The following is a 23,868-nucleotide window of genomic DNA, read 5'->3' on the forward strand; positions in this document are numbered from 1 at the left end:
TTAGCTAGTTTGAATTGCATTGAACTCAATGAGAATGAAACCAGCTAATAGGCTAACTGAAATAAAACCATAGACATGTATATATTTAACAACCATATATTTAACAAACTGTATGTGTGAATGTGCAGGATGTTGTGCCTGATGGTGACCTGGTGTTGGACCTGGTTCTCCTTCTGTGGAACAAATGCAAGCTGGCCTTCCAGAGAGCTCAGGCTCGGCACTCGGACCCGTCATGCTACCTGGGCAAGATGGACAGCCAGGACAAGGTGTGCCTTGTTTGATGATGGTGATCTATGATGTATGTGTATGTGTGTGTGTAATGTGTGTGTGTGTGTGTGTGTGTGTACGATGTACGTGTACATATGTGTGAGTCTGTAATGTATGTATGTATGTGTGTGTGTGTGTGGGTGTGTGTGTATGACATACGTGTACATATATACGTGTGTGTGTAATATATGTGTGTGTGTTTGTGTGTGTGTGTAGTGGGTGAAGGCTCTGTTCCTGCTGAATGACGTGGCGGAGGCGTTTAATCTGGCGGTGATGGACCCGGTGGTGGTGGCCGAGATGACCCTGCGTCTGGCCCTGGTGCTGGAGAGCAGCGCTGAGAACGTGGTCAACGCTGGCAGAACCGCAGGTCTCTCTCTCTCTCTTTCTCTTCCTCTTTCTCTTTCTCTCTCTCTCGCTTGCTCACTCACTCACTCTCTGTTTCTCTTTCTCTCTCTCTTTCGCTCTCTCTCTATCTCTCTCTCATAAATCACAGAGGTCTAAATCTGTGGATGTTGTTGTATTAATAGATGAATAGATGAATATTGTTGTATGGATGAATAGATTGATGTTGCTGAAGGTCTGAATGAATGGATGAATGTTGCTGTGTTGATTAATCTGGATGGATGGATGTTGCTGTATGGATAAATATGCAAATGCCCTCTGTCTGTTTAGTCACCTCCGATGGCAGCATTTTGGGATCTACACCTGTGGAGAAACCAAACGCCTCTGTACCACCTGCTAAGGTATGCCCACCATCAGGTGTAAACCACATTCACCTATGAAGGCACAGTATGCCCATCATCAGGTGTAAGCCACATTCACCTGCTAAGGTATGCCCAGCATCAGGTGTACAGTAAGTCACATTCACCTGTTAAGGTACGCCCAACATCAGGTGTAAACCACATTCACCTGTGAAGGCACAGTATGCCCATCATCAGGTGTAAGCCACATTCGCCTGCTAAGGTATGCCCACCGTCAGGTCATCAGGTGTAAGCCACATTCACCTGTGAAGGTACTGTATGCCCACCATCAGGTGTGAGCCACATTCACCTGTGAAGGTACTGTATGCCCACCGTCAGATGTAAGCCACATCACTAGACATTCACCTGTTAAAGTGTAACTCTGGCAAAAATGGTCCAAAAGGTGTCTTTCTGGTTGAAAATACATCAACTAAGCCGTGGAGACAGTGTTTTTTTGTTGATCCAGCACTACAGAGCTAGCACCACCAAAAGTTAGCAATAATAGTGGATTAGCTAGGGATGGCGACCTAAACGCTTCCAAAATAGCATTTTAAGGTTTTATTCTAACTTCATCTAAATGATTTATATTTATGTTATAATGAGTTTTTCTCAGTCGCTTTGGTGCATTGTTTGAATCATCATTAGCGTTTGCACAGCAGGTAGTGTAGTAGTGCATCTCTTGAGTGTGTAGCATGTCTTCTGTGTGTATAGTGTCCAGCTGAACGGCAGCTTCAGTTGTTGTACGATATCCTGGAGAGGGGCCTGGAGGCAGTCTGTGACGGAAACACCAGACAACTCCCCTGCGATGGTTCATCTGTCTGTGACATGGCCTTCATGCAGGTATCATATTCACAACCCACTGCAGATCTGTGTGTGTGTGTGTGTGTGTGTGTGTGTGTGTGTGTGTGTGTGTGTGTGTGTGTGTGTGTGTGTGTGTGTGTGTGTGTGTGTGTGTGTGTAAGTGTGTGTGTAAGTGTGTGTGTAAGTGTGTGTGTGGGTATGTGTGCGTGCATGGCCTTGAGGCATGAAACGTTTGGTCTTTAACACCAAAAACACCAACGAAAATGTGTTTCCTATGTCTCTGCGCCTTTGTATAGGATGCAGTACTCACTCACTTTGACATAGATTGGCACATACAGTAGATAGATAGATAGATCAGATACTGTAGATACAGTAGATAGATAGATGATGGAAAGATACTGTAGATAGATAGATAGATAGATAGATAGATAGATAGATAGATAGATAGATGGATAGATAGATCCTTTGTTTATACTGAGGGAGATGCGGGCTAATTGTGTTCTGTTTAGAGATATGAGTAAACTTGTTCATCTTATCCTCCATCTTGTGTCTGCCGGTGTCGGTAGCGGTTTGACGGCTCTGCCAGGGCCTCGGTGGCGGAGGGGGGGGAGGCTGAGGAGACGAAGAGCCCCGCGTTTACCCTCGCCTCCGACCTGCACGTGGAGCTCCTGGCCTTCCTGCACCGCGCCGCCCTCAAGCTCACCCTCCACTGCAGCATGCCAGGTGAGGAGGGGCACATCAGGTGGTATTCTGGGGATCAGATGATATTCAAGGGATTTCTTTTTTTTTTGTTATTCACAGTTTAGCACATATCACACACATACCTAAACATAGCCACACAACTTTACATAAAACAATAGGGACAATACAGCAAAATATGCAACAGGACAGACAAAAAAAGGGATTGTTCAAGGGATTTTAATGAGATTTCAGAACTGAGATATTTTATTAGAATCAGAATTTGTCTGATTTTATCTTCTTGTCTTTTATGTGCAAATGCAACATAAAAAGGACATACAACAAGGCGTGAAACTGACATACCACATTTACACAGTAACCTGAATGGAAGCTAAAGTGCTTGATGCCATATTTCTCTGCCTTGCTAAACTTATCCTGGCTCTCAGAGGAGAAACATGCATCTGTGAATAAAACTAAAGTTTGCTCTCTCAAGGTTGGGAAAAAAAAACACTTTAATGTCTGGCCCCGTTTCCGAAACAACCCAGAGCACCCTTCAGTGGATATTATGGGATGGGCTAGGTGTACGAAATAGGGCAGAGATTACCCAGCGGACTTGATTTCCTGATTAAAGAATTCCCAGTCTGCTCATCCACTTCACTTTTAATTAGTGAGAGAAGTGGACCGGAGAAAGGGAAAGTCACTTGATGTCAGTGTTAGTCAGACAGTGTTAATTGGAAGAGTGCTCTCTCACTGTGCAGGGTCAAGATGGTGCTCCTTGTACGGCTAAAGAAGCTGACAAGTATGCCACATACTGTATTATTTTATGTACATATTTATAGAATCCTTATCTTTCCTACCATTATTTTACTCCCACAAAGTGGCTCAGTTAGTTAGTAGTTCATAGAGATGAGTGGATGTAGTTATGAAAAGTATTAGGAATGCACACCAACTGCTTTTTAGCCAATTTTAGCTTTTTAGGCATTAAGTTCAAATGGTAAAAAAGGGCCACACTCTCAGGATCCATATAATACTGTAAGTCTTTACTTAACTACGTTTCGGCCAATAAGGGCCACCTTACACCAAACAACTTTGACAAGATTAAGGAAAGGTTCTTGAAAGATTGTAGTCTTTTGAGTAAGGTTTGAATAGAGGGCACTAGTTAGAGGACTCCAATCTTTCAAGAGTCTTTCCCGAATCTTGTCAAAGTTGTTTTGTGTAAGGAGGCCATAAGGCCTTCATCAGATTCTCAAAACATAAATGACAAACAACCCCTTACATCCTAATGGATGTAGTTGCCATAGATCGAGACCTTTCTCAGGCCCAGTTTCCCTCCCAACAGGTGGTTAGTGCTAGGTTGGGTGTTCCCATGCTGCCTTGAGCGCGATTTGATTCATGCTGCTAAGGCAGTCTGGAAGCTACCGCCCTAATTTTTCCCTGATATAGGGGACCAATCACAGAACAGGGTGGAAAGCAAGACGATGATGAGCTATGCACAGACACATTTAATAGACATCCAATAGTGCCCAATGAACGGATCTGGGCATTTTTTCAAATACGAGAATATGAGACCACGTCTCATTTGAGAAGTGGTAGGCGCTAGCCAGGCTAGGTAGGTGCTATTATTTATTTGAATATTACGTTATCCCCTTTGCCTCTTGTAGAGACTGTTATTGTGGAGAAGATTGGTAAGAGCAAGGTGTCCAGAGCACTGTATCTGATGCAGAAGGCCTTGCTGCAGTACAGGACCAACCAAAGATGCACAAAGAAACTTCTGGAGGTAAGTGTTACACAAATACTGTTCAAAATATTCACTAGAGCTCTTAATGGTGACCCCCAAAGATGCACAAAAAAACTTCTGAAGGTAAGTGTTACACAAAAAAACAGTTTGAAGGAAGGATGTGTTGCACAGAATGAAAATCTGCTAAATTACTGCAGAAAGAAAAAAATGAAATAGAGAAAAAGAAAGAACAAAAATGTTATTGTTTCATAACAAAAATCTCTTTTTTTTAATCGTTGTTTTTGTGACTTTTTGTGTTGCATTTTATGCATGGTAACATATGTATTTTGTTATACAGTGCCTATAGAAAGTCATCATACCCTTTTGAAAAAGTTACTTTTTTTGTCTTACAGCCTGAAATCAAAACCCATTTTTTAAAAAATATTTTCCAGTTTTATTAACAAATTTAGCTGTACAACATCAAAATAATGAAAAAAAAGTCAGCAGTTCTGAAAATTAATAAAAAATTAAAATACTAGAATAACAGGGTTGGAAAAGTCATCATACCCCTAACTTAATACTTTGTAAAGCTTCCTTTTGCTTTCATTACAGACATCAATCTGTTTGGATATGTCTCTATTTTAGCTTTGCACACCTAGATAGGGGAATATTTGCCCAATTTTCCGTGCAGAAATGTTCAAATTTAGTCAAATTCTGTAGGGAATGGCGATGGACTGCTCTCTTCAAGTCAATCCACAGATTTTCTATAGGATTTAAGTCAGGGCTCTGACTTTGCCACTCAAGGATATTCACCATCCTATCCTTAGGCCACTGCTTTACTTTCTTTTGGCAGTATGTTTAGGATTATTGTCGTGTTGGAAGGCGAATGACCTCCCCATCCTCAGCTGTCTAGGAGAGGGACACAGGTTTTCCTCAAGAATTTGGGTGTACTTGGCAGCATCCATTTTCCCTTCTATCCTGACCAATTGCCCAGTCCCCGCTGAAGAGAAACATCCCCAAAACATAATGTTGCCCCCACCATGCTTCACAGTAGGTATGGTGTGTTTTGGGTGTGTTTGGGTGTGTATACTGTGTTTGGTTAGCGCCTGGAGCTCAGTCCAAAAACTTCAATCTTAGTCTCCAAAAAGTTCGATCTTAGTCTCATCTGACCATAAAAGCTTTTTCCACATGGTAGCAGAATATTCCAGATGTGTTTTTGCACTGAACTCCAAGCGCAATGTTTGGCGAAAACCAACACAGTACACCACCCAAAACACACCATACCTAGTGTGAAGCATGGTGGGGGCAACATTATGTTGTGGGGATGTTTCTTTTCAGCGGGAACTGGGCAATTGGTTTTGATTTCAGGCTGTAAGACAAAAAAAGTAACTATTTCAAAAGGGTATGATGACTTTCTATAGGCACTGTATATATTCATTATCTACTGTTCTCTATATTTGGATGATGCAAAGCATTGAGTTGCCTTGTGTATGAAATGTGCTATACTACTGTAATACATATTCCTCGTCTTGTCTTGCCCTGCCTATTCAGGAAGCCTTGTCCCTGGTGGAGAAGGCCGAGGCGGAGGAGAGGAGGCTCTTCCTCACCTGTGCTGCAGGGAGGAAGAGGCAGGACGCGGAGGAAGGCTGCAGGGTCCCCCCACCCCCTGTGCTTCTGTCCCGCACCAACCACACCATGATCTTCAAACTAGCACCCTTCAGCCTGGAGAAACAGGTGCCCTCTCATCGCACTCACTGTCATGCTCCGCATGTGGACAATAAACACAGTTTGGTGTTTTATTGCTACTAATGCTACTGGATGTACAGATTGCTAGGCTATGCCATACTGTACTACGACATGATGTATGTGTAGTATACAGCACGTGCTGTATGTACATTACAGAGCCTATCGTATCAAAGCTGTGGTTTTTAACTGCAAATTTAAAATACAGGTTCCATCTACTGTTGATCTGTTCCCCAAAATATTCTTCATGATGTATGAATTAATGTATGGCAACTGTCATTTGTCTATTGGGTTTCTCATTATTTCTGTAATGTTTTGTAAATGAAGAGGTGACTATTTTCTCTCTCCCTTACGTCATGGACCCATAGGCCTAATTCATTTATAATTCACCTAATGCATAATTGTACATATACATTTTTTTTTTTGTTAAAGCATGCCAAATAAACTGGTAGATCACTGGGCTTTGGTTCTAAATGATGTTCTAGAGCACTGGGACTTTTGTCTCTTAATGATGCTCAAGACTACAGTAGAGCTCTCGGGTTTTGAACAACCATTGTTGCAACTCTGTATCTACAGTACAGTATATGGCTCTGGTTCTACAGTAAATGATGTTCTAGAGCACTGGGGTTTTGGTTCTAGGGCTGTGTCTCTCCCTTACCCTCTGTGACTCTGCCTTGCCGCAGGTCTCCTGGTACCAGATTCTGGGCCGAGAGGCTGATGGCATCAACTTGAAAGTCAGATTGGGAGACTGCCACCTGCTGGGCACAGGTGTTATGGTGAGTGCTGTCGCTCAGGAATGACCGTTATTACTGTAGAGCTGCTGAAGTAACTTGTTTAAAAGTTTATATGGATATCGACTGAGCTTTTAGAACAACAGGCAAATTGCACCATGACCTCAACGACAGAAAATCGCCACAGTTAAGTCTTGAGATGCTAAAAAAGCACCAATTTAAACAGTGCATTGTTATTTATTTGTACTGATTTGTTTAGATTCAACTTTCCTCCAAGAATACTTAAAAAAAAAAAAAAAGAGCTTTCAACTGTTATACTTGCAATAGAATCATATTAGTGTCTGAACCTCTGGCACAGTACTGCTCTGAAATGTATAATAAATGTCAATGTGATGTTGTTTTAGGTTCCTGCGAAGGGGGAGAGGCTGTTTCGGATTGAGGGGCTGCAGCACAATCAGAAGTACATCTTTGCAGTGGCTGCTTACGATGCTCAGGCGAAAATGGTGGGCCAGTCGATCGGCGAGTCCACCAAACCCATCCTGGCCTCTGCTCCCCTATCAATGCTGATGGTTTGGGCACACCTAGCACAGGTAGGCATATAGTGGGCAGAGGTCTAGGTAAGACAAAAAATTTGAATAACACACATTAATGTTAGTTACGGTAGATTGGGTGCTGAATCTCAAGTAATGGATATCAGTTTTTTAAATCAAGGACAGCCCTCATCAGTGCTATTTCAACGTATTTAATCGTTCATCGTAAAATTTGTCTACCATCAAAATGACTTCAAAGCTATTGCCTGTATTAAGGTAAAACTCTCTGCTGCTTGAAAGACTCTATCTATCGATCTATCAATCCCAGGTAGCCTACCAGACAGGTCAGCAGGCGCTGGTCAAGAAAACCTGCAACCAGCTGTGGGGTCACTTCACCAGACCTCCGCCTGAGAACACGTCCGCAACTCCCCAAACACCAGAGGGACTCGCCCAAACCAGGCAAGTAAATAACCCATATACTGTACATGTACAGTATGTGCAGTCCTTTTACAGTACATGTCACATATCATTAGTATCAGTGCCATTGACAGTTTATTTAACGACTGTATGGGTTTTAATAACTTTTTGTTATATCAGTATTTAAACCACAATGTCTAAGTTCTGTGTTTAGCTCTGAGGGCATTTGGTAGCTTTTTCTACAATGGAGGATATCCCTCTGAGGCACGTCTGAGTTATTGCCTGTTGCCACAGAAAGGGCATCTCTGCCAGGAGGGGCAAAGGGCTAAATTCCTCCGAGGCTGGCCCTTTGTATCAGTCTGGGCAGGATATGCCCTTGAGCTAGATGGACCGCTAGCTGAACTGTGACATTAACTTAAATGGCAACACTGATAATAATAATTTGAACTTTCATCTTTGAACTGAAACTCCATAATGCGAACGTAAGCTTGTCTTCACACAGTGTGTGTGTGTGCGTGTGTTTGTGTGTGTAACTCTCCTTCTCCCCTTTCTATGACAATGCATATTGTCTGTTTCATTTTTATGCCATTTAACTTAGGACCCAATGAAGGAATTTCTCTTTTCATCAATTTTCACTATCACAAAATGATTTCTAAAGATACATTGTGTGAAGATTATTTTCCTGTCTTGTCAGTAGGCATATAATTAGCTCAGTTTCAGGGTCCATTTTGTACTGTTGGGACTTATTTTCAGATAATGACTTCCATGATCCGCTGTCCATGAGTCATGGAATTTCTGGAATGTCATGGAATTTTAATTCTAAGTTTATTCCAGACAAGGGAAGTCAGGGAATTGTGTCAATTATGTCGAGTTTTGTTGCAGCAGTAGAAATGTACACAATACATCAATAGAAATGTCCATATTTCCAGGCTGTATGGGTGTTTATCAGGTTATTAGCGTTTGCCATTACTGCATGCTTATTGCTTGAATGATTGTGGTTAACCCTGGTTTATTTATTAATGTCCGTTTATTATTTCCTGCTCTAAGAAAAGTCAAAGGTTCTCTTAAAGAATTCTCAAAGATTCTTGGCTGCTCTTAAATCTTTGGTCAGTGAATTCATTTCAATGTAGGCCTACATTCATTCATTATATACAAGGTTGAATTTTTTGTCCGGGAAAAGTCATTGAATTTTACATTTGGGAAACATATCTGAGTCCACTGGTCCTGAGTGGAACAACTTGAACATTCCTGGAATTCGGCCTCCTCAGGTTGTGCGTGGAGCTCCTGAATCGCACCTCTCCTCTCCTGCACCAGTTCGTCTTCTCCTCCATCTTCATGCAGACGGAGATCCACATCCAGGAGGGGGCGCTGTTCTGTGACTCCCTCTGTGACCAGGGTCCCCTCATCTGGGGTCAGGTAAGCAGCCGTACACTTTAGATATTCCCTCACAACACCACTATTCCGACATGGCCATTACCATCAATCTCAAAAAAAAAATCAAATTCATAGTCTAGACTCTACAGAGATGGAAATGGAGTTGAAAGGATTTGATGTAAATGCGTTTGACGCTTATTCAGCTGTTTTTGGTGGAGATTAACTATGTGGATTCATGCTACAGTGCTACTAATAGCCTATAAAACAATGGAAGTTCTTGGCCAGGTTCCTTTTGTTAAGGTAGCTGTTGGAGGATAACAAAGGTTGGAGACCCCCGGGGTTGAGGGTATTATAATCAGGTTTGTGCATCTGTATACTGCACACGTTTGTCTGCTCACACGGCTTTTGGGGTTGGTGTAGTGAAGCCTTGCACACATGCAGTTCTGCCCAAAATGTGATGCTACATGGCCACCGAGTGGAGGGACTTGCCTTAACTCAGTTTCATGTCAATATGTTTACTGCAGTCAGGATGTTTTTATATTCTTCAGTCCATTTCAAATGTATATTATGTTATGTTGCGTCATATCTGTAAGTGATATCTTCTTTTTTAAATTCAGAACACACATAACTACAAAAGATCAGCATTTATTGAGATTCATATTTATGAACATGGTTGTTGGAAGTGAAATTCCTATTAACACTTGAAATGTTATACTTGCAGTAACGCTTAAAATGTCCTTGCTTGAATGCTTGTTGCATTAACATTTAAATGTTTAGGTTGCATGTTTAGTTCATAATAAACCTCACTCACTGTATTCCATGAAGCCATCAATCAGAAAACACTACAAGGGTGTGAAACAGTGATGCTGAACTTGCAAACTGTTAAAGTATTATTGGAATGTTATTGTTTGTATGTAGGTGCTTTAAACCTTACCCGATGTGAGATATTATTATTTCTTTAATCATGAAGTATTGACTCTCTGGAAGCATGTTGCAAACTCAGCAGACACATACAACTCAAAACAAAACAAGTCCCAGACTATACCTCCCCCTGGTGGTCATTGCTTTGGTGTTTTGAAAACGGCGCTTCTGTAAAACTTCAGTTCCTCTATGCTCTCCTGGATGTCATCAAGCGCCCTGGTAAAGAGAATAAACACATTAAACATAACTGAACATCAACACATACTTAAACATACACAAAACAAAACAAAAAGAAATACTAAATTACTATAACTATGCGAATGAGGGTGGTCCTCATTGGTATTGATGTAAAGCGTCCTGGCCAAGTCAAATCTTAGAGGGTTCAAATAGTCAAATCCTAGAAGGTTGAAAAACTACGGTAAATTAGATATTCAATCAGAATCATGTTGTTCAATGTTTTTGAACAAGGCCATACAAATGTCTCCAAGATATGTCAATGAACTGATGCAGTTCAATGTTCCAGATGTTTCTTTAATTTGTGCCACCTCTGGTTAGTGACCACGCCCGGTGCATAACAAGCACAGCACCCCTGAGTGAATGTGAAGTTCACCAATCAGAATTTCTGTGCCCCTCACAATAGGTACACCCACCAACCAGAAGTGGCATAGGCAGTGAGGATGAAATGAATGTGAAAGTCAGAAATGTGACAACATATTAACTTTTAAGATTGAACATAGTCTGAGTCTGCTCTGTATTTTCTATATTGCACAAGAGGCGTGATCAATGGGCATAGTTCAGATGACTGTGCGTGTGCGCCTTTGGATAGTCCTTTAGACCAACGATCCAGGTGCACCAGTTGGATAAGCTAGCTTGTGATTGGTCCCCGCAGATTTGTAACAGAAGCAGGATAGAAAGAAGGTTTCCGGCCTGAGCTGCGGGGCGAAATCCAATCGCCAGCAGATCAGGCAGGGTTTACCCAGTCTATAATTGTGTTGGTTCATATTGTGGGATAATTGTGCAGCCCTATGCAGAAGTATACAGTTACCTGTGAGATCCTTTCTTTGACGGGGCTTTCTTATACTCTTCTGGGTACCATCGTCTGGGGACATAAGACAAGGCAGAATATAGTAGGCTATACTCTTTATCAAGGTTTACAAATTTAACCAGAAGACAACAGTCAGAAACAAAGACTTGGGCCTGCATCGCATTCCTTTACATTAAAAATATATTTATATAATGCAAATTAAACAAGATGGGGCAGCCTGGTAGCCTGCCAGTTGTGCATTCAATTCCTGACTTCCACCATTGTGCCCTTGAGCAAGGCGGTTGTAATATATAGTTGACATATGTAAGTCACTTTGGACAACAGTATCTGCTAATTGACTAAATGTAAGATTGCAGCGAAAGACAAAGAGACTTTCCCAGACCTGCACAACTCTTTGACTGTGCTGACGTCGATTATGCGATAGTGGAGATGGCTCATGAACTGGGGCATGTATTTATCCAGAAACTTTTTGTCAGCATGGACTGAATTCCCTGAAATGACAACAGCAAGCACAGGAAAACACACTCATTTTTCTTGGGATATTAAAGGGATATTCCGCCATTTGTGGAAATACGCTAATTTTCCACCTTCCCTCGAGCAAAACAATCGATATTGACCTTGTTCCCGTTCATCCAGCCATTCTGTGAGTCTGGCGATACAACTTTTAGCTTCAGCCTAGCATAGATCATTGAATCGGATTAGACCATTAGCTTCTCGCCTGCTAGCTTCATGTTTAAAAGTGACTAATATTTCTGGTAATTTTCCCATTTAAAACGTGTGTCCTCTCAAGTTAGAAAGTGCAATAAGACCAACTGAAAATGAACCCTGCCGTTTTTCTAGGCTGATTTGACATGGAACTACATTCTCATCTGGCGTAATAATCAAGGCAACTTGCAGCTACTGGCACTACTACTGCTTGATGTCTATGGGGACTATTTTCAGATGCTGCGTACGATATCACTGCGCCTATGGTACGTTTGCAAGTTGCCTTGATTATTACGCCAGATGAGAGTGTAGTTCCATGTCAAATCAGCCTAGAAAAACGCCAGGTTTCATTTTCAGTTGGTCTTATTGCACTTTCTAACTTGAGAGGAGACACGTTTTAAATGGGAAAATTATCAGAAATCTTAGTCACTTTTAAACATGAAGCTAGCAGGCGAGAAGCTAATGGTCTAATCCGATTCAGTGATCTATGCTAGGCTGAAGCTAAAAGTTGTATCGCCAGACTCACAGAATGGCTGGATGAACGGGAACAAGGTAAATATCGATTGTTTTGCTCGAGGGGAGGTGGAAAATGAGTGTATTTCCAAAAATGGCGGAATATCCCTTTAAGACAGCTATGCATTACAGTTTATAGTTTTTAACACAAATTGAGAAATGGCATCTTGACATATTTATAATCATATATAACGCCTTTCGCAACGCTCAAGGTCGCTTTACAGACATCCAAACAAGACAAAAACAAGAGGGGAGAACCTTCTCACAAATATATACCTATATGGACAGAGCCAAAAGGAAACAAACAAAATAAAACGTTTAACCACTGTAGACATCATAAAACCCAAACTGGGGTGCGTTTCCCAAAACCATAGTTGCTAACCTGTTAGCAACTGAGTTGGTTGACAATGGGAAAGTGCATTGCAACTAACAAAGTTGCTAACTTGGTTAGCAACTATGATTTTGGGAAGCACACCTTTTGCCAGGTAGTTGCCTTACCTGCCAGTGGACACTGACGAGGAGGGATATACTTTTTGATAAAGGACAGGAACTCATTCTCTGCATCTTGAAGAGAAATCTTGCTGTCCCGAACTGCCTGCGTCAGGCCTGACTGCATGGAACAACAGTTAGTCAAGATGGCGACACAAAACTGACACCAATCTTATTTACAAAATTGATTTCCAATGATTTGTATATTTATATGATGACAGACAGGGGAGCATAGTTAGTAGTGCTGTTCAACACTACCAATGACGCTATCAATGACGCTGATGGTGTCAGTGATCAGTTATATGGACGTGAATTTCATATAGAATTGAGTAAACTACTGCATGTACAATCGTCCCTTTACAAGAAAGATGAATTCACTGTACAGTACTTCTGAAAAGCTTTAGTAAGAGTTTAACTAATTTCAGTTTAATTTCACTGCTGGTTGTGCCCCTTGCATGAAGTCGGAAGTGAATGAAAGCCAGGCTACCAATGGTGTAATGTGACCTCAAAAGAAATGCTTCATGCATTTACAGGAGGTAGAGGCAGTCAACAGAACTGGGGGTTATTACAAGTAGTGACAAACCTGGGTAAGTTAATTCAGAGGAAGTGGTAAACCTCCTACAACTAGAGCCCTATGCCATTGTTTTCTTAGGATAGTGAAGCCATACAGCTGTTCTATTAGGAGGTTTACCACTTACTCCGAGTTACTTCACTTCCCTACATTTGTCACTAAACCACTTACTTGGAATACCCCACTTGAAACTATACTTACATTGCCATGATGTGTTTTGCACCATTCCGACATCCCATCCAGGAGTTCGCCTGGCTGGTTTATGATCAGATTTGGTCCCTGTGAGTCACAGTGAAAAGGATCTATCAGACTACTCCATTCATTTTACATCACATCCTCTATTGCTAATTTGTTAATAGACCAGTCTGAATGTAGTAAGCCTGTTATAACCAAGATGTGGTGAGTGACAGTTCAGGTAATAGTTTAATTAAATAGCCTAATGTAAAACAAAGGACTGTATTACCTCAGCCAGGATGTTTAGCTCAGAGTCTGTGATGATACAAGCCATCTCAATGATCTCGTCTTTGTCTATGTCCAGTCCTGTCATCTGTAACGAACAAGGAAAGGGCATAGTAATGTAATGTGGAACTTCAATGACAGACCTGTCAATCCTGAACATTTCAATCACAAGTGTGCGGTTATGTGCAAAATTGTCCCGTGCACATCTAACGTTACTCTAATTTACCCAGGTTAATGTCATCTTACAGCTAACGCTATGGGTGACTGTGAAACCAAAAGTACCCAACACATGTCATCTGGCAAACCTAGCCTTGTTTACAGCACCAAGCTTGAACGTAATTGTAAATCATGTTTTATGCCAAGAGAGCATAATCAATGGATAGCTAACGTTACCTAGCTAATACCATAACATACCTCTAAATCGACCCAAACTATCCTCTGTGTCGAATCTCCTGAGGTAGAGTTGGAAAAGTTGCATGAATCCATATTTCCTGTGGTGTTCAACGAATGTTTTGACAGAAATCTGCGGTTAAACGCAGAGCTAGCTGGTCGATATTGGTCTGTTTGAATGTTTACTGAAGCAACGCATATACTACTCCGTGCAGACGAAGGTTTTGCCAACCGGCTAAAAACCGCTAGTCCAGTCGAACATGCGGATATTCCACGAAACATATGCCTCAAATTCATGTTCGATGAGTAGTGTCGCAACTAGGTCGCAACTTTACATTGTCATCAAAATTGACCAATCAACGTAGCTGCAGAAGAAGCGCTCTGCTGTTATTGGCTGAGCGATACTGACTGGGAAAATGAAGACAAAAAATACTTTAAACATTGAGATATGAAGAGAACAATACATGGGGGGAAATGCAAACACGACTATGTTTTTCTCCAAATCTGCACTAATGTTTAAATCAGTATATGCTGCAGTCTGTAATATTGAAAAGTCAAAAAGTAGGCAAATGTTCTCTTATTTCTGAAATTGCTGGAATGCTTAAATATTGAAACTGTCTTTTACCCCCTTTAGAAAGCTAGATTGGCAGAATGTGAGCGGATGCTGGTTGCTCTAGACCTGGCCATGTGGCTGAATGACAGTTGCTCAGCCCTGCAGGCTGTAGTGGGATGCTATGGGCTCCTGGCTCCCCTCATCTACCACCAGATACCATCAGAGGATGTGCTGCAGGTATTTTTTTTTATTATTATTTTACCTTAAAAACAGCTTCAAATTCATTCTGATGTTATTCTGACCCAGAACGCTTGATTTTGCACAATGTAAAGTTATTGATTGGGTAGGATCATGACCCTTTTAGTCAGTTTGTGACCTCTGTCAAAACGCTAAATGCCGTTGAATATTGATGTCAAGGATCATAGATACCAAGTCTTCTAATGTGTTCCTTTAACCAGGGGGAGAAATGTTTTCATGGTTGTAAAAGCTGGATTTTTCCTTAGCTATATGTAAGTTCAGGAATAGGCCTACTAGTAGGTACATTACTTCATCCAATACAGTTTTACAACACTCTGTGAGGTTAATAACGTTTCATATTCAAACACAGGAGGCAACTTGCAGTACGTCCAAGGAAGATAAAGGCCCTGAATTTAAATAGCGGATATAAAGTGCAAAGTTCTCACACCTGAACTAGAGCGGTCACCGACCTCATACGTGACGTCGAGAAACAGAGATCTATGTGAAAAATAGCCAGAGATTTCCCTTACGGTCTTAGCCATGGTGTTGAATTAGCACATTGATTTTACTTAGTTATTAGATTACAGTAACATTAGTTAGGCTTAAATACTTTGCACTTTGACCATCATTCAGGTTAGGGTATCAAAATTGATGAATTGATTAATCCCTCCATTCACCTATTTGCCACCCTCTTCTTGCAGATTGTGATCAAGTGCTTGATGGTGCTGCAGGAGATATCTGGGGTCGTGAAGAAGAAACGTAACGCTGAAACCGCAGAGTCTCTTCAGCACATGGTGGCATGCATGACCTATTATGTGGTCAAGGTAAACTGTGTGTGTGTGTAGTGTGCTTGTGCGTGTGCGTGCGTGCGTGCGTGTGTGTGTGTGTGTGTGTGTGTGTGTGTGTGTGTGTGTGTGTGTGTGTGTGTGTGTGTGTGTGTGTGTGTGTGTGTGTGGTAATTAGTCAGAGATGGCAAGATGAAGTTACTTGCTTGACCTCGTCTTCTGACCCTGACCTTGACCTCTGACCCTCTTGGGCTGAATGGCACTGAAGCCGGGTGTAAGCATTGGCCTCCATGGCTAAAAAAGGTTTAAGTGCTCCGCAGATAGGCACCATCATGAGTGTCACTTGCCATGCACATCAGTCATCAATCATGAGTAGCTGACGATGAGCATGTCTCCCATGCTTGTAGCCGAGAGGCTCGGTTAGTATTAGTGATCAAGGATCTTTGCATGCAGGGCCTGCGTCTGCAGAAGGAGACAAGGGCGGCAAACACGTTCATTGAACAGGGGAAGAAGCTCCTGACGGATATCACAGACAAATCACTGCTCAGAGACGATAATGTAAGTGACACACTCTGAAATACAATCTCCCTATATATTAAATGTTGTAAATTAAACGTTTTACTTTTTGTGAATGCACTTTTTATGTGTGTGTATACTGTATGTGTGTGCATGCACAGCACATTTGCATGTGTGAGTTCATGTTCTGTGTGTGTTTTTGTGTGTGTTCTTACAGAGGAAGGCAGCAGGCCACCACGGTGACGAGGAGGTGAACGAAATCCTCCGGTCTCTTGACTGCATGAAGCTCAAGAAACAGCAGCCATCACCTGTAACTCAAGAGACAGCCCTCCCCTGGAACAGAGGTCAGAAAAAAAAACTACATTACCCAGAAGGCTTTGAAAAGCCTCTCCAGAGAGCCTCTGTGGTACTTTCGAGTAATTTGCATCAACTTCAGGAAGGCAGGACCTGCTGAATGTGGGCTGAAGACACAAGTTGTCACTTGATTAAAGCTGCCATAAGCAAGATGGTTTTGGTCATATTCGCTGAAACTGACAGTATGCTCTGGCAGAACAACATATTCAGTCGGTTGTAGAAAAATCCCTGCGCTTCTGCTGTACCTGTACCTCACCTAGAGCCTGTTATTTGTTTAGCAAAAATCCACCAATAAGGGCAGAGCTGTATAGCCTGGTCCTAACCATCCCATAATACTACCATTTCATTTCGTATTATGGTCTGGCATTTCTTTGCTCTGAAGCGCTTGCAGGAAGCGGGAAGTAACGCCCAGTTCTGGTTTGAATTGATTGGACAGCTCTCACCCAATCGGCGATAGTTACTCATAACAACATAGCGCAGGCGTTTAACGTCATCGTCACGAGCGCCCTCCCCCTTTCGCCCCCACCAACCCGTCTCTTCGTTTATTGGCTGCTTTCTGGAGGGGGGGCGTTCTGTTACAATTCTACCGAGCAGAATGCTCCACAGAGGAGCACGGCCAGACTAGTGGAGGCAATCCTTGGCCGGAAGTACGTGGATGGCTCGCGAGGCTAAGAGCTGTATGATCATTGAGCACAAACTGTGATTGACAGTCAAATCTGCCAGTCATGAACAAGTACAAACTCGATGGCATGCATTGAATGTTATTTCCTCACATTTCCTCACATTGAAATGTAATGGACAGTCTTTGTGTCACAGCTGCGTGTGCGTGTGCGTGTGTGTGTGTGTGTGTGTGTGTGTGTGTGTGTGTGTGTGTGTGTGTGTGTGTGTGTGTGTGTGTGTGTGTGTGTGTGTGTGTGTGTGTGTGTGTGTGTGTGTGTGTGTGTATGTGGTGTGTGATTTAAGTTGAAGTGACTATTTTGTTTTTCAGGAATGTTCCCTCAGGACCTGACAGGATATGAAGACTCCTCGATCCTTTACACTGTCATTGAAACCCAAAACATTAAATACGCTTTCAGAGATGGTACTGTCACACACGCACACACTCACTCACACACACACACACACACACACACATATATAGACCACAAGACAACAGGCATTACTGTAAGTGAATTCTGATTTATTTGTGTGTGTGTGTGTGTGTGTGTGTGTGTGTGTGTGTGTGTGTGTGTGTGTGTGTGTGTGTGTGTGTGTGTGTGTGTGTGTGTGTGTGTGTGTTGTCTTGGGCAGTGATGAGGTTCAAGCGGAAGCCTGGCTTCATGGAGTTTGTGGTCCTGGCGTTGCAGAAGGCCTTACAGGAGAACCAGCTTGAGCTGCTTCTGCATTGGGGACAAGAAGCACTTCACTGGCTTGGCAGGTGTGTGTATGTGCGTGCGTGCGTGCGCCGTTTGTGTGTACTGTATGTGTGTGTGTGTGTGTGTGTGTGTTTGTGTGTGTGTTGTAATTCGAATCCTGGTGTAATTTGGATTTCATAAGTACGCGTTTGTGTGTGTTTGGTACATTGAGAGTAATTAAGAAACATACCTGGGTGTTTTGTGTGTGTGTGTGCGTGTGTGTGTAGACGAGATGAGGAACTGGTAATAAAGAAGGCCCAAATTGTGATGCCTCCCTCAGCTGATCACTTCACGGTGAGTACTAATATTAAGACACTGACTAGAGACTAATGGCTTGGTCAGATTACAAAATTTCAGCACGATTTTTGTACGATTTTGGCGTTGCCAATCAATTTCATGCATCTTGCAAATATGAAAGGTCGGGAATGACACTGAAGAAGGAGCGCATCTTGTACGGTAATGTGACATTTTCAACGACCTGGGATTTATTGTCTCCGGCACTCCACGACTCCACAACGCACAACGTGAACGACAGGCGACATGATCTTGTAATGTGGCCAATCTCCCGACCTAGACGAGACAAGAATTTACGGTTCTATGATCGTATAGTCTGATATGGTCAATTCTTCCATCGTGGACATACTGTACATCGATTCGTGACCCAACAGGGTCTTCTTCGGGCAAATTATGTTTTTAGCGCAATTCCATTTTGGGAGCGCCTCCAGCCTGCAGACATTCATTCTTTTTTCCATCCACCGGCTTATTCCGTTTACATGAGCACTTGAATAACCGGATCACTGCAAAAACCCGATAATAATCAGTTATTTTAGTGTGCATGTCAACACGCTCAGTGTTCCAACAGGTCCTAATGCTCTTTCATTTTTCTGTTTCCAAGCGCAAGTTCAGCGTGAGCGAAAAGAAAGAGAGAGAACTGTTACAGAAGAAGAAAATGTTTGCACTAAAAGCCCAGAAATCAGAAAGGTTTGTTTTAGCATGAAGCCGCTTGTGTCTACCTTTATGTCCGCTGCTAATCCTGCTAATCCTGCTAATCGATATGTGTTTGTGTGTGTGGGTGGGTGTGTGTGTGTTCATAACTCATGTGTACATGCCCTAGAGAGTGTTAGGTGCTGAATATATTCCTGCATCACCTGACGCTGCTATGTGTGTGTGTGTGTTTGTGTGTGTGTGTGTGTATGTCCTAGAGAGTGTAAGGTGCTGGATGTGGTCCTGCATCACCTGACAATGCTGAGTGTGTGTGTGTGTGCACCCTAGGGAGTGTAAGGTGCTGGATGTGCTCCTGCATCATCTGACGTTGCTGAGTGTGTGTGTGTGTGTGTGTGTGTACCCTAGAGAGTGTAAGATGCTGGATATGGTCCTGATGTTGCTGTGTGTGTGTGTGTGTGTGTGTGTGTGTGTGTGTGTGTACCCTAGGGAGTGTAAGGTGCTGGATGTGCTCCTGCATCACCTGACGTTGCTGAGTGTGTGTGTGTGTGTGTGTGTGTGTACCCTAGAGAGTGTAAGATGCTGGATATGGTCCTGATGTTGCTGAGTGTGTGTGTGTGTGTGTGTGTGTGTGTGTGTGTGTGTGTGTGTGTGTGTGTGTGTGTGTGTACCCTAGGGAGTGTAAGGTGCTGGATGTGCTCCTGCATCACCTGACGCTGCTGGTTAGGCGGCAGCAGCATCGGCGACGCCTACGCCTGGTCTGCAGCGAGGAGTGGGTGTGGCGTTGCCATGTCAACCTCATCATGGCGCGGGCCCACCTGATGCTCCTGTACCGAAGCCTCAGTCAGCAGAGCAGCGCGCCTCAGCTTTGGTGAGCTGGTAAACACACGCACACACACATGCACACACACACACACACACACACACACACACACACACACACACACACACACACACACACACACACAGACACACACACACACAGATATACACAGAAATATACACACACACACTCACAGATATACAGTACACACACACGCACACACAGATATACACACACAGATACCGGAGTGTGTGTGAATGTACATACATAACCAGCAGGGCAGCGCATCTCAGCTAGCATTTGTGTGTGTGTGTGCGTGTGTGTGTGTCTATGTGTGTGTGTGTGTGTGTGTCTGTCTGTCTGTCTGTCTGTCTGTCTGTTTATCTGTCTGTCTGTCTGTCTGTCTGTCTGTCTGTCTGTGTGTGTGTGTGTGTGTGTATACAGTACTGTATATGTGTGTGTTTACAGTACTGTTTGTGCGTGTGTACCGTATAGGAGATGAGAGTAACTGGTAATGAACCTCTTCCCACCACATTGCGCCGCTCTCTGCTGCTCTCCCAGCTACAGCCAGCTGCCCTGGGCGCTGTTCTCGCTGCCCCACACCGGCTCCCTGGTGCGCTGGAGGAGTGGGCCCCAGAGCATCCGCTCCCCTGACCTGTGTGTGGCCGCCCAGAGCAGCACCAACACCACGGGCTCCCCCAGGGCCAGCAGCCAGCGCAAGGGCAGCCAGGTGAAGGGCAGCCCTCCGAAGGGAGGCGCCACGCAGAGGAACAGGACACAGGGTAAAGGGTGTGTGTGTGTGTGTGTGTGTGTGTGTGTGTGTGTGTGTGTATGTATATCTGTGTTCTTTATGTGTGTGTGTGTGTGTGTGGGTGTGTGTGGGTGTGTGTGTGTGTGGGAGAGAGAGAGAGTAAACACTAACAGTGAGAGACTGTGTGTATGTGTGAGTGAGAGAGAGCGATAGAGATAGAAAGAGATACAGATAGAGAGAGAGAGAGAGAGAGAGAAAGTTGTGTATATGAGAGAGAGAGAGAGAAAGAGAGGGAGAGAGAGAGAGAGATTTACAATGGGAAATGAGAGATGATTCATGTCTCCCTCTCGTCCCTCAGCGGTTTCGGGGAGCGAGGACACGGGCATGGGCGAGAGCGACCCAGACGGCGATCCAGACAGCCTCCACATCCACAGCGAGCACTCGGCAGCGCTGGGTCTCCTCCATTCACGCAGCCCCATGCTACAGCAGGATGTGCTCAGCAAGGCCGGACAGCACCTGCGCAGGGCCATGGTGCGTGTGTGTGTGTATGTGTGTGTGTGATATTAGTAAAGACTCCAACCATGGAGGACATGCTCAGCAAGAGCATAAACGCCTGCGCAGGGCCATGGTGTGTGTGTGTGTGTGTGTGTGTGTGTGTGTGTGTGTGTGAATGTGTGTGATATTAGTAGAGACTCCAACCGTATGATCGGCAAGACCATAAACGTCTGCGCCTACTACGCCTTTGTTTGTTATCTCAATGGAATTGTTTGGTATCAATGAAGATATGAAGTGTGTGTGTGTGTGTGTGTGTGTGTGTGAGGGAGAGAGATAGAGAGAGAGAGTGTGTGTGTGTGTGTGTGTGTGTGTGTGTGAGATTTAGAACATAAGCATTAAAATTGCCAACCTACTCTTTCTCATACACAACACACTTTGCTGCTCATGATCTACTCATTCCCACTCCCCGCTCTCTGGTCCCAGGTGCTGGCCCATCGCGGCGGCCACTGGACGTCCCTGCAGCGCGCCTGTGGGCTGCTGTGGGACCAGGTGTGCACCTTCCCTCCGCTGCTGCGGGGCCGGGGTGCAGACGCCGCCCCCTCCCCGAGCCTGGGTCTGGACCAGGTGTACTCCACCTTCACCCCGCTGCTCAGCGTGGCCTGTGAGCTGCTCATGGACATGATGGACAAGCTGCAGGTCAGTGGGAAGTGGAACCTGCGCTGGCGACCTGGGTTCGATTCCCGACCCGTGGTCCTTTCCGGATCCCGTCCCTGCTCTCTCTCCCTTTCACTCTCCACTGTCCTGTCATTAAAGGCATAAAAAGCCCATAAAAAGCAGCAATATACTGAAAAAAAAGAAATTTGCCAGCTTGGCTTGACCCTAGCTTGACTTTGAATTTCAGGCTTCCACCGTTATGCCCTTCAGCTAGGCGCTGAACTCCAAGTTGCTCCGGGGACAATGTAATCCCGTGTAATATACTGTATAGTTGGCACAATATGGACAATAAAAGTGTCTCCTAAAATGTAATTTCCCCTCGGGGATCAATAAAGTATCTATCTATCTATCTGTGTAATGTAACTGTAATCTGTCCGTGCTTGTGTCAGCTGTGGAAGGTGTACGCCAAGGACGAGCAGGACGCGGAGTCCAGCCTCCACTTCAGCCGCACGCTGGACGACAGCACGCGCGTGGACCTGCGCTGGCTCAAGACGCTGGTGCTGAGCACTCTGGAGCTGCTCTACTACCAGGCCAAGTGGGAGATGCTCGCGCACCTCGCCCTCACCTACAACTTCGACACCAGGTCAGCCAGCAGTTAGAGCTTCCAGACAGCTATGGTGCTACACTCTGGGGGCATGTTCATGAGCCCATAATTCATGCCCCCAGAGTGTAGCACTGTAGCTGCAGCAGCTCGAGCTAGGTAAAATTGTTTTTGTACTGACAGTACTCGGTGACCTCGAGAAATGGAGATCTACCGATATGTGAAAAATCGCTGGATATTTCCTTTAAAGCAACACTAAAGCACTTTTCCTCTTTTGCACATACGCTATTTGTTTATCCAGCAAATAACAGACAAGGTAGAATATGTTGCATGATTTTATGAAAGTATGATGTATTGCGACATCGAAGCAAGTCAAATTTGTAGTTTCTGATGTCTCATTTCATCAGACTACAAATACACTACCCCACCTCGTAAACTTACATAGTGCGGTTATAGCCGATAGAGGGCCGCGAAGTGAAAGCAGAAGTGCCGTTCACGCTGTTACGAGTTGATGAACCCCTGTAATGATTTTGGAAACATTATTTTAAGTTATGACTCTTTAGTGTTGCTTTAAAGTGCTCTTTTAAAAGATGCACTGACTGAATTTCCTTGACTAACGTCATGGCAGACAGAGCGAATAGCTGTGCATACAGTGAATAGATTGAATTATCACTATAAATGCTGTTGATTGAATGTGAGTGTGTTTTTTTCCCACGTTAGGGAGCGCTACACACACATAGTGACCCCACTGCTGGTCTACGCCCAGAGGAGGCTACTGGACAGGATCGCTGCCTTTGGGGGTCCCCGCGCCCCCCAGCCACACCACACTCAGACGACCGAGATCACCGGAAATATCGTAAGGACACTCTCCCCAGCCCACAGAGGAGAGGCCCTAGTCTTTGAAAATGAATAGACCTATATGCTTAATATGTGTCATTTATTCTGTTCTCTGTGTGTTTAGATCAGTTGCAGAAACTATGTGGGTGCACAGATCACGTGTGTTTGGAACGTCAAGACCCGACTCAGTGGGAGGAAAGCCTCCATAACTACAACAGAGACCAGTCGTAAGTCGGCACACCTCTCCAAAGGGCTACAGTGTCATGGCTTCATTCACTCATTTTTGTTTTTGTCAAAGCATGTTGCATATGTCGGCTGTTGCAAGGGCTGGTTTGCTTAGAGCAACTCCGTGTTAAAGGGATAGTTCGGGTTTTAAGACACGAAGTTATATGGGTTCCCCGTCAGCAACGTTGTGCATCAGCACTGACTTACCCCGCAACAGCGTCCTGTGAGCCGAGATCCAGCCGGTTTTTGATGCTGAAGAAAGTAGTCCGGCAAGTTTCTGGGGTCACGAAAGTAAAGTGTTTTTCTTCTCAAAACCATATGCGTTCAAAAGAGTGATATATTTGCACCACAAAAACGTTGTCCAGGAAAAATTCAAACCTCGTTATCACTTACTTATTTTTCGCGATTCCTATCACTGCACGCTACTGACAGCTGGACAACGTTTTTGTGGTGCAAATATATCACTCTGTTGAACGCATATGGTTTTGAGAAGAAAAACACTTTACTTTCGTGACCCCAGAAACTTGCTGAAGAAAATAGTCCGGCATCAAAAACTATCAAAAACCGGCTGGATCTCGGCTCACAGGACGCTGTCGGGGGGCAAGTCAGT

At 43.9% G+C, this 23,868-nt stretch overlaps 2 protein-coding genes across 2 annotated transcripts in view; one reads left to right on the top strand and one right to left on the bottom strand.

The window, feature by feature from the left end:
• cfap54 (cilia and flagella associated protein 54) overlaps nt 1–23,868 on the top strand; it is a 54,533-nt gene that overhangs the window by 6,771 nt on the left and 23,894 nt on the right. Inside the window, exons 13-38 of the mRNA XM_062517468.1 lie at nt 129–266; nt 484–634; nt 940–1,010; nt 1,719–1,847; nt 2,375–2,531; nt 4,148–4,263; nt 5,755–5,937; nt 6,630–6,722; nt 7,082–7,267; nt 7,536–7,666; nt 8,893–9,040; nt 14,726–14,881; nt 15,583–15,705; nt 16,120–16,224; nt 16,400–16,526; nt 17,525–17,617; nt 17,827–17,953; nt 18,158–18,224; nt 18,826–18,911; nt 19,549–19,743; nt 20,257–20,477; nt 20,805–20,977; nt 21,425–21,637; nt 22,045–22,238; nt 22,917–23,052; nt 23,158–23,260. Of these exons, the coding sequence (XP_062373452.1) occupies nt 129–266; nt 484–634; nt 940–1,010; nt 1,719–1,847; nt 2,375–2,531; nt 4,148–4,263; nt 5,755–5,937; nt 6,630–6,722; nt 7,082–7,267; nt 7,536–7,666; nt 8,893–9,040; nt 14,726–14,881; nt 15,583–15,705; nt 16,120–16,224; nt 16,400–16,526; nt 17,525–17,617; nt 17,827–17,953; nt 18,158–18,224; nt 18,826–18,911; nt 19,549–19,743; nt 20,257–20,477; nt 20,805–20,977; nt 21,425–21,637; nt 22,045–22,238; nt 22,917–23,052; nt 23,158–23,260 (3,622 nt within the window). The remainder of the gene's footprint in view (nt 1–128; nt 267–483; nt 635–939; nt 1,011–1,718; nt 1,848–2,374; nt 2,532–4,147; nt 4,264–5,754; nt 5,938–6,629; nt 6,723–7,081; nt 7,268–7,535; nt 7,667–8,892; nt 9,041–14,725; nt 14,882–15,582; nt 15,706–16,119; nt 16,225–16,399; nt 16,527–17,524; nt 17,618–17,826; nt 17,954–18,157; nt 18,225–18,825; nt 18,912–19,548; nt 19,744–20,256; nt 20,478–20,804; nt 20,978–21,424; nt 21,638–22,044; nt 22,239–22,916; nt 23,053–23,157; nt 23,261–23,868) is intronic.
• On the bottom strand, nt 9,634–14,408 carry smfn (small fragment nuclease). The gene is made up of 7 exons (XM_062518063.1): nt 14,116–14,408; nt 13,706–13,789; nt 13,444–13,521; nt 12,681–12,792; nt 11,347–11,455; nt 10,965–11,018; nt 9,634–10,135 (listed from the first exon to the last, which is right to left on the bottom strand). The coding sequence occupies exons 1-7, from the start codon at nt 14,386–14,388 to the stop codon at nt 10,057–10,059; spliced, it is 789 nt and encodes a 262-aa protein (XP_062374047.1). The 5' UTR covers nt 14,389–14,408; the 3' UTR covers nt 9,634–10,056.

Source organism: Sardina pilchardus, chromosome 17 (genome assembly GCF_963854185.1).
Source record: "Sardina pilchardus chromosome 17, fSarPil1.1, whole genome shotgun sequence".
In the NCBI taxonomy this organism is placed as follows: domain Eukaryota; kingdom Metazoa; phylum Chordata; class Actinopteri; order Clupeiformes; family Clupeidae; genus Sardina; species Sardina pilchardus.